The sequence below is a fragment of the Terrapene carolina genome, unplaced genomic scaffold (genome assembly GCF_002925995.2).
Source record: "Terrapene carolina triunguis isolate 2854851 unplaced genomic scaffold, T_m_triunguis-2.0 Scaffold138, whole genome shotgun sequence".
Classification (NCBI taxonomy): Eukaryota; Metazoa; Chordata; order Testudines; family Emydidae; genus Terrapene; species Terrapene triunguis.
Genome location: NW_020664489.1, coordinates 6,987,412 through 7,000,581, shown reverse-complemented (window position 1 = coordinate 7,000,581; position 13,170 = coordinate 6,987,412). Strand labels below are relative to the sequence as shown.

At 41.3% G+C, this 13,170-nt stretch overlaps 1 protein-coding gene across 2 annotated transcripts; it reads left to right on the top strand.

Moving 5' to 3' along the window:
* Window positions 1–423: 423 nt before the first annotated feature.
* Window positions 424–8,338, top strand: EEF1AKMT1 (EEF1A lysine methyltransferase 1). Of its 2 annotated transcripts, none has more exons than XM_029911955.1 (4): window positions 424–600; window positions 1,797–1,876; window positions 5,880–6,160; window positions 8,168–8,338. In XM_029911955.1, exons 1-4 carry the CDS (start codon window positions 448–450, stop codon window positions 8,320–8,322), a joined length of 669 nt encoding a protein of 222 aa, XP_029767815.1. In that variant the 5' UTR covers window positions 424–447; the 3' UTR covers window positions 8,323–8,338. The 2 variants fall into 2 exon arrangements, with proteins under 2 accessions (XP_029767815.1, XP_029767814.1); XM_029911954.1 differs by having other exon boundaries at window positions 425–600; window positions 1,794–1,876.
* The last annotated feature ends 4,832 nt before the right edge of the window (window positions 8,339–13,170 follow it).

Here is a 13,170-nt window from a genome sequence, read left to right as displayed (position 1 = left end):
ACACTTAGGTGGAAAGGCAGGATCAGAATTCTACAGGACTTGAAAAGTACACAAAAGGCCTAATTAGTTAGAGGCTGATAGCAAAAAAAAAATGGTTAGTGGTCCTGGAAGAATAACACACCAGTAAGATCAGTCAGCCCTCAGCTGTAAAGAAAGGGAATGGTTCTGGGACTCTGCCCTAGACTCTGCTTGGAGACAGACTATTTCATATCTGCCTCTGGCTGGTAGGTATTTGATACATTTAAATATTACCCATCCAATCCAACCTCCATTTTACACTGCAAGAGAGAATGTGCTTTATTTTGTTGGCTCCTGGCTTCAGGAAGTTTAGTTTTCTGGTTAGTAGGTGTTTCACTGTTGTTTGTTTTATCTCAAATGAGCTGGTCTTTACTAAATGCTGTTATCACTGAGAAAAGCTGAGTTTAAACACTTCTTAACATCTAGAGAATGGGTGATGATGATGACGGCGACATCCCTCAGCTTTCATCCCATACGCTGGCTGCCCTGCAGGAGTTCTATATAGATCAGCGACAGAGAGAGGGCACAAAGATCTCCCAAGAGTTTAAACAGTATTCCGTTGGCTCAATAGAGGAGGACTGGGTAAGAAACTAAACTTCAGAGACTGCAATTCAATTACTTGTAGTGCCCAGTTACAGAGGAGCTGAAATGTGAGGCTTCTTTTGGGAAGTGAAGAGGAAGGGGGAATGAAAAAGGGCATTTTCAAGAGTGGGGGAATCTAATGATGCTGCTTCCACACTATAAAAGTCAAAGTCTCCTTGACTTGTTATTGAAGCTGGATGTGGTGGTTTTTGTTTTGTTTTGTTCTATCTGGCACTAATTGAAATTGACACGGGGCGGAAGGGAGAAAAGATGCCAAGACAAGTAGCTGCCCTCTCTAGAAATTTTAGTTCCCGACTGGGAGGGTGGAGGAAGTACAGATTTTTCCTTTGGTGCGTGTGTGAAAGAGATGCAATTGCGACATTGTAATAATGTGGAAATAGCACACTCTTCCCTTTCTTCTCCCATCATGCCTCTCTGTTTTTTACCTACCTTATTTGGACAGGTGACTTGTCCCTTCTTACCTGTGACTGATGATTCTGGCCATGAGGTTTTCTGGCTCTCCTTTTCCTGTTCTCCCCCCCCCCTTCTTTTTTTTCTGATTGCTGTCATCCCTGACTTTCTCCTTCCTACCCTCTGCTATCTCATCTTTCCTTTTCTTCACTGCTACCACTTTCTTGACTTTTCCCATCTCTCCACTCTGGCTATCTCCTTGCCTCTCACAATCCTGAGCTGGTATAAACTGTTCCCAACCTCAAAATAAATGAATGACTTCTTAATAACACAATTTTAAACTACTTAAAGACTGGGAGTTAGTTTACCTGCAGTGTGCAGATATTTTATCTTTGGATTTGGATTCAGCATTGGTAACAGGGCAAAGGTACTAAATAAAGGAATGATCTAAATAGTCTGGTATAGCTTGGTTTTGTTGAAATAGTAATAGATGTTTATAAAACTCTGGCAACATGTAAGTGTGAAGTAGCTACTATTTAATCGGCTTGAAATACTAGTTTATAGAGGAAATAACAAAACTGTCAGTAAAGAAATCCCTTTTCCAGCTCAGTTAGTAAGAGTTGTTCAGAGGTGCAGGATTGCAATTTATGATACAAAAAAGTTGTTGTGGATTTTGGTTTTCCTAGAATGGGCCTGATATTGGTTAACAAAAAGTGTGTCATATACTGCCCAGTCAGAAAGACCGATGCTGTCAGTAATTGTTTGTGCATGATTTTCCCCAGCAGTTGAGCCAGTTTTGGTATGATGATGAAACTGCATTGTGCCTGGCTAATGAAGCTGTTCTGGCAGCTGGAAGAGGTGGCAGGTAGGTTTTAATAATTATTTTATAAATTAAACATTTTGTGCTTCTTCTTACTTAAAATGTTCTAGGTAGGCTACTTTCAATCATGTTTCTCTAGATAGTACAGAAAAATCAGAATTTTGGTAGTAAGAAATAGAAATCCAGATTAGACAAACACCTGTCAGGGATGGTCTAGATAATACTTAGTCCTGCCATGAGTGCAGGGGACTGGACTAGATGACCTCTCGAGGTCCCTTCCAGTTCTATGATTAGCAGTCACTTAGTGGTTAGACCACAGGACTGGGAGTTGGAAGGCCTGGATTTTAATCCTGGCTGTGACTGATTTTCTATGTGGCACTGAGCAACTCATTAACCAGCCTAGTTGATCACACTTACCATATCTACCTCATGGAGTGTTTTGCAGCTTAATATTTGTAAAGTGCTTTATGGTCCTAGAGTGGAGGTGCCGTACAAATGTTTATCTTTGATTTTATTAATAACTAACACCACCACACCAGTCAGCATGTCCGTTATTTTAAACTTCTGCTCTTAGGATAGGTCTACATTACTGCTTGAGTCGATCTAACTTGCGTCACGTAGGGGTGTGAAAAAGATACCCCCATGAGCAACGCAAGTTACAGCGACCTAAGCACTGTCCACACCCGCGCTGTATCAGCAGGAGATGCTCTCCTGCCTACATAGCTTCCGCCTCTCGCGGAGGTGAAGTAATTATGGCGACAGGAGAGGTCTCTCCCCTCAGCATAGAGCGTCTTCACCAGACATGCCACAGAGGTGCAGCTGCACTGATGTAGCGCTCCAAGTGTAAACCTGCCCGTAGGCATGTTTGTAGGGAGAGAGACTGGAAGCTTCACTCCGGATTGCTTTCTTCACACAATAAAAACCACAGACTAGAGTCCTTTTTTATGTTTTGGGGTTCTGTTTGTTTTTATTTTTTAAATTGTGACTTAGTTTCCCCTTTTCTTGTCCCCCTCTGTCCATTAAAATAACATAACAGGAAATCTTGTTTTTTCCCAAAAATTCATCTTTGAAAAAAAATATTTTGAACTTTATTATTAAAATTTCAATTCTGTTTGCATATTGCTCTAAAGCAAGCTTTGCTCAGTAAGTAGCTGCACTGGGTACTTAAGCACGGTACTAAAGCATACATTTAAGCATATTGCTGAATCAGAGCCTAAAAACCACCGTATATACTCGTTCATAAGCCGAATATTTTTGGTTTGGTAAAAAAAGACGCATCAGAGCGGGTGTCGGCTTATAAACGGGTCTACACCAAAATTTGATGATTTTAAACTATGGAATCATTGAATTGAATATCCAATACATTGTCATTTTGTTTACTTGGAGCGTCTGCAGGCATGGAGCCCCTCAGCTCCGTGTGGCCGCGGTTCGCTGTTCCCAGCCAATGGGAGCTGCGGGAAGTGGCGCCACTTCCCACAGCTCCCATTGTCTGGGAACGGCAAACCGTGGCCACTGGGAGCTGAGGGGCTCCGTGCCTGTGAACGCTCCAGGTAAACAAAAAGCCAAAGTTTTCCAACCCCTGAAATATAGGGTCGGCTTATGAAAGGGTCATACAGTTTTTGCTATTTTTATCTACCCATTTTGGGGGGTCAGCTTATAAACGAACGGGCTAATGAACGAGTATATACGGTAATATATTTATAATATATTAAACCTATATTAATTATTATAATTACATTTGTTTTGAGAACGTGTATGTGCTGGTTATCTGTCTGCTGAGAGCTTTTTTTTTTTTAAGCTAAGCTAAATACTAGTTCTGAGCTTTGTTGTTACAAATCTGCTTCCAAATCCTAATTTTTTTAAAATGTTAAACATTGGTGACTAGCTGTAAGATGTTCATGCAGACTTTCTGCATGTTCCTAATGATGGTTTCTTGTGAACCGAACACAGATCTTACTACTTAGTTAAATTGAATTGCAAAGAAAAAATACCATTGCAATTCCTTTGGTTTTAAGATAGCTTTGCTGATTAACTTGGCAGTCTGATTCAGAAAGAAACGCAGAAAGGTTATTTTTAGAACTGTAGAAACCTTTGCCAGACTACGCAGTCTAAACCTGAAGTTATCACTATTTGAGTGTCAGAACTATTTATTCCATCGTTCTGCTCATTAGAATACTTGGTATACAAAACTGAATACAGATAGTATGAAGACAGTAACCCATACGATGTACTTTTCAATGTAACTGATTATCCAGTATCTTGATTGATGGGTTGGGTATTTCAAGACCAAAAATATAGCAAGTGTATTTTTTATAGTTATGGTTAAATATATTATTCTTACAGATTATTTGCTTGTTGCTGCTACCAGTTAATGTTCTGTTGTGAACAAATTCAACCAAAGGGCTGTAATTACACTAGCACCTGTATTTTATGAACTAATTGAGGATTTGAGTTCATTAAATCAAAAATTTCCTAAAATGGAACATTTCAAAATTACGGTAGATCTGGCCCATAGAGTGCAGTATGATACACTGCATCACATTCTTCTTGTTCTTCAAACCACTGCAAAATGATTTCCAGTGCACTGACGGCATTGAACTGTGAAGGGATGTTGACTTGTTCTTCATAAACATAATTTTCATTGTGATTTTTTTTCCCCCACGCCCCACCCCGCCTCAGTCGGGAAAAGTGGTTTGTTGAACATAAGATTGGTCTTTATAAAATCAAGGTTCTACTGTAATTTTAAAGGACATGTCAAGGCAGGTAGGCCTTGAAGAAACCAGAGCTATCAGGTTTGTTTTGTTCACAGATATACACATTCATGTTGCTCTGCCTCTCTTTGTTCTTGTGTGTTGGCAGAGTATTGCAGTTAGAGCGAGGTGGGAAATGGTTTTCCCGTCCTGTGAACATTTTTGAGATTTAAAAATTTTCCTCATTCTGTATCAAGATGAAACCAAGACCTTTTGAGGTTTTTTGAAAAAAACATACAGACACTCCCCACTCCCTTGCCCCTGGAATAACCTGGTGGTCAGGGCACTCACCTTGGATGTGAGAGTTCCTGGTTTAAGTCTCTGTTTAGCCTGATTCAGACCAGGGACTTGAGCTGGATCTCCCACATCTCAGGTGAGTGCTCTAACTACCACACTGTTCTAGAGTAAAGTTAGTTTGCTGAATCACCATTTTCTGACCCAAAACAATTTAATTGAAAAATTCCTGACCAGCTCTAATTGCAATCTCAGGAGCCTTGTTAATTACAATACCCAGTTTGCTGGAAAGAGCAAAGGGAATAAACAAAGCGGAGGGATGAGGCAACATGCATTCTTATATTTGGATTGCATGTACATGAAATTGGCATTCTCTATAGAAGGATCACTCAGATGAGAAACTGGGAATAAATCTATAATGCAATCTAGATTTAATTTTAGAAGGTTCTTCCTGTGAAAATAGATTGGTGTAGCATTTTATTTGTCCTTGTGGAGTTTAAACACAACCATGGTGAAATCCACATAGTTTAATAGACTTTTCTGAGGTTAGTCAGCTTGGTGCTACAAGCAGCCATACCATTGATTATCTATGCTGCTAGTATTCTATTATCATTAGCATGATTAGCATGATGTAGTTCATTATTAACCTTCATAACTGTCTGCATGTAAATCCTGTCATTTTTAATACAAAGAGGCAGGCCTTGATCCCTGCTGGAGGACAACAGATTCTGCTCAAATGAATGCATCATTATGGCTTTTATACTGAGAGGCTAGTTGTGGTTGATTGGTTTGTTCAATGCGAAATTATAGTGAATGTGTTAAAAGTAGAAATCCAAGTAAAAGCAAAAAGGTTATAACTTAAAAGTGAGGTCCAATTCAAAACCCAGGATCCAAGTACCTCAGAACTTTTGGGGCTTCGAAGAGAGGTCAAAATCCAGATCTAATTTTGCAAATAGACCTGACTTTGGGGTGTTAGAAATCTAAATCTTATGGTCTGCGCCCAATTCTAATATAATCTTTGTCTGTTAAAAAGAAGGTTCTGAATTATTTCTTTTTCTTTTCAGGATAGCGTGTGTTAGTGCTCCAAGTGTTTACCAGAAACTGAAAGAACAGGATGGCAAAGATTTTTCAGTGTGTATACTGGAATATGACAAAAGATTTTCTGTATATGGAGAGGAATTTATCTTTTATGATTACAACAACCCATTGAATTTACCTGAAAATCTCATACCACACAGTTTTGACATAGTATTAGCGGATCCACCCTATCTGTCTGAGGAGTGTCTCAGAAAAACAGCAGAGACAATCAAATACTTAACAAAAGGAAAGATTCTGCTCTGTACAGGTACAGCATCTGTGTCTTTTGAGAGAGGAAAAAATATACGCAATGTTGTTGCTCTAAATATTTTTATTATCTATTTTGGTGACGTTCCAGTGGAACCCAGGCAGGGGTCCAACAGAACTCTGTCTGCCAGGCAGGTTTACTTCCGGCTTGCCTGCCGAGCTCCTGGCTGCCAGACTGCCCTGCAGTCAGGGACTCCAGAGTCTTCAGGGTCCCTGGCTCTGGGACAGCCCACCAGGCAGACTGGCCTGGAGCAGGGCTCCATTCCCTTTCATGGAGGGCTTCAAAAATTCTGGGTTTTGTTCTGAATCCGAACTAACAAGTACTGTTACTATGCTGTAGGTTCTTTAACTGTTCACGTATGTTCCCTAACATTTTAACTGCCCCGAGGGCTGAGATTTTAAACAGTGGCAGAATCCTTCTACATTACCTTTAGCAATAAATGGGTCTACCAATACACTTGTGCTCCTCCATGAAACGGAATTGCCTTTCTTAGTACAGCTCTAGTTGTATCCTAATTAGGACAAAATGCATTGTTTTTAGGAAATCCTGACCACTGAGCTGTACAGTTTTATAGCCTGTGTATGCCTAATGCCCCAGTACACATAGGGAATGTGTATTCAGTGCCTGGGAATCCCTATATATTTCTGGAGCTGAACACCATTGAGAGTCTGTTCTGTTTATAGAGAACGATTTGTCTAGTGCTTAGAGCAGCAGTTCTCAAACTGTGGGTCAGGACCACAAAGTGGTGAATCCGTTTTAATGGGGTTGCCAGAGCTGGCTTAGATTTGTTGGGATCTGGGGACGAAGCCCGAGCCCCACCGTTCAGGGCCAAAGCCCAAGGACTTCAGCCCTGCGTGGAGGGGCTCAGGTTACAGGCCCCCTGCGTTGGGCTGATGCCCTTGGGCTTTGGCTTTTCCTCTCCCCTCCCCCCGCCTGGGGCAATGGGGCTTTGGCTTTGGCCCCTTCACCCAGGGCGGCGGGCTCAGGCTTCGGTCCCCCCTCATGGGGTCATGTAATAATTGTTGTTGTCCGAAGAGAGTCACAGTGCAGTGCAATGAAGTTTGAGAAACCCTGGCTTAGAGCAAGAAACTGAAACTTGGGACTCTTGAGTTTTCTTCCCACTTGTGCCACTGACTTGCTGTGTGAAGTTGAGCACACACTCGAGCTCTGTGCCTCAGGTTAGCTAACTGTTAATATCCCTGTGAAGTAGGTATTGTTTTTTATGAGCTTATTTGTTGTTTGTAAACTGCTTTGAGATCATCTAAGAGAAGAATAGTGTTGTTCTAATCAAATAAGAATTCTCTGACAGGAACACACACTGTAATTAAGGGGGTTGTTTAAGTTTAGTTACACTAACATGAATACCACTTTCAAGAGTGATTTTTTTTTTTTAAACAAATAGTTTTAAATTTATTTGAACTCATTGAAAATAAGTGAAAAATGCTGCTACCTTTAGGAATTTGCAAGTTCCTAAATTCTGCAGCTGCTGGCTGAGGTTTAAGCTGCCACATAGCTCTTCCCTGAGTTTTTTTAAGAAGGTGGTACTTGAAAAGTAAATGTTGGGAGCCTCTGCTCTAGTGCTCTAGTGTGTTACTTCCCTAGAGCAACTCTGGTTTTGAACTGGGTAGCTTTAAATATGACACTCTGGAGCTACTCACTCATCAAATGGCAGCAGTGTGTGAAATTCGAGTCTGTGTCTCATTTGGCTCTTGATCTACAGTCGAGCACGTTCAAGGGAGAACAGTCAGCCCCAGGGGAAGGGGATAGCCGAGAAAGCACCTAAAACCATTCTCAGACCTTTTCCCTCCTTTCTCTCCTTCCTTCTCCCTCCCTTGGGACTCCAACCCGCTCTGTGGCCCAAGAGTGCTTGATGCCACAGAGCTTTACAGAGGATTGTGGGAGGGAAGTAAAAATAGGGGGATGCTGGAGGGACAATTTAAAGAAAAAAGCATAGAATGTGCTGTTACCTTTCTTTGTCATCAAATCCTATTTTTTTTTCTGCTTCAGGTGCAGTCATGGAGGAGCAGGCAGCGAAGCATCTTGGTGTGAAGATGTGCAATTTTACTCCAAAACATACACGAAACTTAGCCAATGAATTTCGATGTTATGTGAATTATGATTCTGGACTAGACCGTGATTCTAGCTGTTCAGAGTGTACATAAAATAAGCGAAACAGTATATCAATCAAGTCCATTTATTCCTTCTTTCAGTGATGTCTGCAATCCTCATTGCTTTGTTAAAGGTGTTGCTCCAGGTAATGGTTTCTGGGCTAGCTTTAGACATCTAAATATGACCGACTCTGTAATCTGTTAAATCTGCCACCATTTATAACTGATTTCTTTTGTTACCCTACTTAGGGCTTGTCTTCACATACAGCGAGAGCTCCTGAGGCACAGTTGCAACAATGCAGCTGTAGCGCTTTAGTGAAGGTGCTTCGATGCTGACAGGAGAGCTTCTCCCATCAACATAGCACTGTCTACAGGGTTAGGTTAGTATAACTACATCACTCAGGGATGTGGAATTTTTCACACCCCTGAGCAACATAGTTATACCAATATAGGTCTGTAGTGTAGACCTGGCCCTAAGTAGATGAATGGGGACTGGTTGGTTCAGATGACTTGGTAATGGGAGCTTTTCTATTCTAAGTCACCAGTTAGACCTGATCGGTGGCCTTTCCCATATGAGGGCTGTTCCATGGGTGCAATGAAGGGGGGCGGGGTCCAGGTGGTCTGGTCCAGCTGCCCTCCCCCCCCCCCCCCCCCCCCCCCCCCCCATTAATGCTACTACAAATTCACAGTCCCAGTCTCTCCAATTGGAGGGTGGGGAGAGGTTCAAGCCAATTCTGGTCTCTTTGTGGGGGAAGGGAGAGATCCTGAGCTGTCCAGGAGGGGGGTTTCCTGGACGTGGCTCCCTGCTTCCCAGAACCCCAGGCCACTATCTCCTCATGCTTCCTCCTCCTCCTCCACTTTTGCTTCCAGGCTCACTCCAGAAGGAGAGATGGCAGCTCAGCGAGGGCATGCACAACAGCGTGACAGGGAACCTCACGCATGCCCACGCACACAGGGCTGGATGAATGCATTGACAAACCAGGCACATGCCACATTTGTTGGAGGGGGGGTGGTGTCCCAAAATGTTTTGGTTTTGTGTTTGTTTAACCATGCAGATTCGCACGCAAACTGAAGGAACTTCACTCACTTGAGGAAGTGGTCATGTGCCCTGGCACACACAGTCACATTTGTAGTGTCACTCAAATTTTACTCAACTGCCCCTCTGTCATAATGAGGGGTGGCCAGGCCATATTTCAGTGGGGTTACGACCCCATGTGCCAGGCCACAGCACCACTCACTCAAGTGAGTGAAATTCTTTCAGTTTAGACACAAATCCTAGAATATTAGGGTTTGAAGAGATCTCAGGAGGTCATCTAGTCCAACCCCCTGCTCAAAGCAGGACCAACCCCAACTAAATCATCCCAGCCAGGGCTTTGTCAAGCCAGGCCTTAAAAACCTCTAAGGATGGAGCACCAGTGGAGGAGTGGGCAGAGACAGGCCTCGCACACAGCTGAGATTCACTTTCTCCTTGGTTCTGTTGGGAATAGCAGAGGACAGCACTGGGTAAAGAAATCGCTTCCTTTCTCAAACAGCAGTAAGTGAACAGGCTGGGATGGGAACTTACTGCAGTAATATGTATGGGATAAAACAGCACAGAAGTGTATTTTTTCCCTTCCCATTTATCAGCTGTTTGTTATTCACATTAGAAGGTAGGGACCCAGAAGTGTGTGTTTGCCTAGGGCCAGTGATGGTTAATTCGGCCTTGCCTCTCAGAATGCAATGCATGCATAAAGCGGGGTCCCACTGACAAAGAAATTGTGAACATAGCACATGTATAGTGAGCTCTGCTTCTTGGTAGGTAACCTGGGTCTCCTTCTTAGGAAAATTCTGGTTGTGCCTCATGGCTGTTCAATGGGCTTGATGGAACGAGTTTGTGGACTCAGTCCAGTTTCTGATGCACAGGTGTCCGTCTCACAGGAAATCACCATCACAATTTGCACTAATTAGTCTCAGCAGCCACCCCAACTAGGCACAAAGACTGATTAATTTTTTTTCACCCCTAGATATGGTCCCTCCAGAACAGGGGTGAGAGCTGTCTGCACTGTACTTGTTGTGTTTGGTCCCCCTGGTTTTCAACCTGGCACCTTTCACAAGCAATAACTATTTGAGTTGAGGGGAAATAGTGATGTCATTGATATATTGTTAAAAGCAAACTTGAGAGGCCTCTTCAGAAGCAGAACTAGCTAAGGTTTATCAATTACTTTACACCTAACCAGTAATGGGCATAAGTGAAAAGGGATTAATTTGGAATTTGCAGATGTTACTTTTTAAGGAAATCATTTCATTTTGACATAACACATGCCTATCATCTATTGATTCACAGTTTTAAAATTTGTAGTTATTTTTCAACTTTTCTGAATAGTTAAAACAAATCCACACTTTCTTTTATTAGCAAGATGTGTAAATTTTCATTATTGCGTCCCACCTTGTAAGCTGCTCTATGATGAACATCTGCTATTCTGGGAAAAATAAAAAATAAAAGTTTTATTAACTAGTAAACAACTCTCTGCAGAAATGAAGTGCATACATTTGGAATGTTCTGTATTAGATTTTTTTTTAAAGAGCCCATTTTAGGTTCTTAAGTTAGGCATATTACTGTTCCAGGGGTACTGTAAACCTGACATTTTAGTGGAAAAAAAACCTAAAATACTTATTTCCCCATTAGGGGGAGCTTGACCTTCATTAAAAATTCTACACAAATGAGGCAATAGCATTTTTGCTTACTGCGGAACCAGCCAGTATTCACTTTATTGCTTCATACTGTGTTCATATGTTTTCAGTTTGAGCTAGTGTAATAGCTGGGCATAAGTTATCTATGCACTGCACTAATGCTCACAGTGCACCCTAGGGTGTTAAATCACGCACAGCAACTAATCTGGGTAAAGAGATCTGCCAAAACGCTGGCATTATGATTTTTAAAATCAAGGTGAAGACAATGTATAGGGTGAGTCAAGTGTGTAGCTTCAAGAACTTGCTACTTTATTTCCAAAGTCCCATTTTTTAAATTTTTGCTTCTTATTCCACAAACACATGCACCTTAGAGATTTTTTAGAGGTAGTTGGAATTTATAAAGTTACTGAGGCATAATGGAACCTATTGATAAACTTATACCATGAAATAGATGTAACGTTTTATATTTGTGGAGTTTGGCTGTATTTTCAAAAGTTAAAACATATTAATTAAAAACATTTCTCTTTTAGAATACCAGACATTTTTGGTAATCTGGGAAACTTGAAAAGACAATTTTATCTAGCTCTTTGGCTACACGTATGTAGTAGTTTTCACCCCAAAATCCCAAAGCACTCAACAATTTTATAAGTTATATATGTACATATCTTCCTGCACACACATTATATATAGGGATTACATTAAAAAAAGACACTAAAAGAAATGCTAAGATTGCATAATCAAGCACTCAAAAGTTAGAAAATGTCAGAATTAAAGTTGCCTGGGCAAACTTAATTCAGCCCACTTGTACATGTGTATGCATATGATAGTCTTCAATTACATTATCGCATACTTCCTTTTTTCACAGGACCCCGGCCTCATTCACACACTTTATATATTTTTGCAATATGTGAGCATTTGGTATATGCCAGATAAAAACTAAAAGGCGCATATTGAAGGAGAGTGCTACATGATGTTAAGTTTGAGCTGAGCTCCTGTGCTACTCCTCAAAGCAGTTATCTTCCCCCTTTGTGACAGAGGGACAACATTGAGCCCAGCTACGTTCTCTGAATAATATTATTGTAACACTTTTTCCTTTGTAGGTACAGTAGTTCTTCCTATATCAAATGATAGCTCTAGGGTATCTAAATTGGATATTTTTACAACAGTGGTACAAGTGTAAACTAATACTGTAGTAAATTGCCACTTTGCGCTCTATCAGCATTAATGCTCTTGTAAAAAGATATAGTATGTATATACCAAATCTCAGTCTTTAGCTTTTCTTATGTTACAATGGTAATACAGCAAAACACAGAATGTCCACTAAGTTCTTGCAATGTACTGGGGACAACTTCTTGTTTCAGAAGGTGGAGGAAGTAACCAGGAGGACAGCTATTTTGAGTCTGACCAACAGGGAGGAATTGGTTGCATGTCTGAAGATGGAAGGCAATGTGGGTGAAAGTGGTCATGAAAATATAGATTTCATGGTTCTAAGGGAAAGGAAGGCCTGAGAGCAGCAGAATAAGGAGAATGGACTTTAAAAAAGCAAACTTTAACAAACTCAGAGCACTGGCAGGGAAGAAAATCTAAGAGAGAGAGGAGTTCAAGAGAGCTGGTAGTTTCTCAAGGTGACTATTAAATGCACAATTGCCAACTATTGTGATGCTCAGGAAAGATAAGAAGAATAGTAAGAGACCAATATGGCTCCATCACGAGCTCTTTACTTCTCTCTCCAGGTGTGGGGGCTTCTCTGGAGATGTTATAAGCTGAGTGAATTTGCTTAAGCACCCACTGCTCTTCTCCTATTTACCCTTTCCATTAAATGCATACAATTCCACAACACACACACACAATTGCATTTTTAATGCACTGAACCCAAAATGTATTGAATGTATTCAATAAGGTTTAATTTAATTCAGGATATTGTCTGTCACATGGAGTACAAAAAAATAGCATAAGCAGGTAGGGACAAAATCAGAAAGGCTAAGGCACAAAAAAGGGTTAAAAAAAGAACTAGATAAGTTCATGGAGGACAGGTCCATCAATGGCTACTAGCCGGGATGGGTAGGGATGGTGTCCCTCACCTCTGTTTGCCAGAAGCTGGGAATGGACAACGGGATGGTTCACTTGATGATTACCTGCTCTGTTCATTCACTTTGGGGCACCTGGCATTGGCCACTGTCGGAAGACAGGATACTGGGCTAGATGGACCTTTGGTCTGGCCCAGTATGGCCA

Excerpts from the sequence above, each read along its gene's own strand:
- EEF1AKMT1 (XM_029911954.1), top strand. The coding sequence starts at position 448 with ATGGGTGATGATGATGACGGCGACATCCCTCAGCTTTCATCCCATACG. Across the intron at positions 1,877-5,879 it reads GCAGCTGGAAGAGGTGGCAG|GATAGCGTGTGTTAGTGCTC; the intron begins GTAGGTTTTAAT and ends TTTTCTTTTCAG. Across the intron at positions 6,161-8,167 it reads AAAGATTCTGCTCTGTACAG|GTGCAGTCATGGAGGAGCAG; the intron begins GTACAGCATCTG and ends TTTCTGCTTCAG.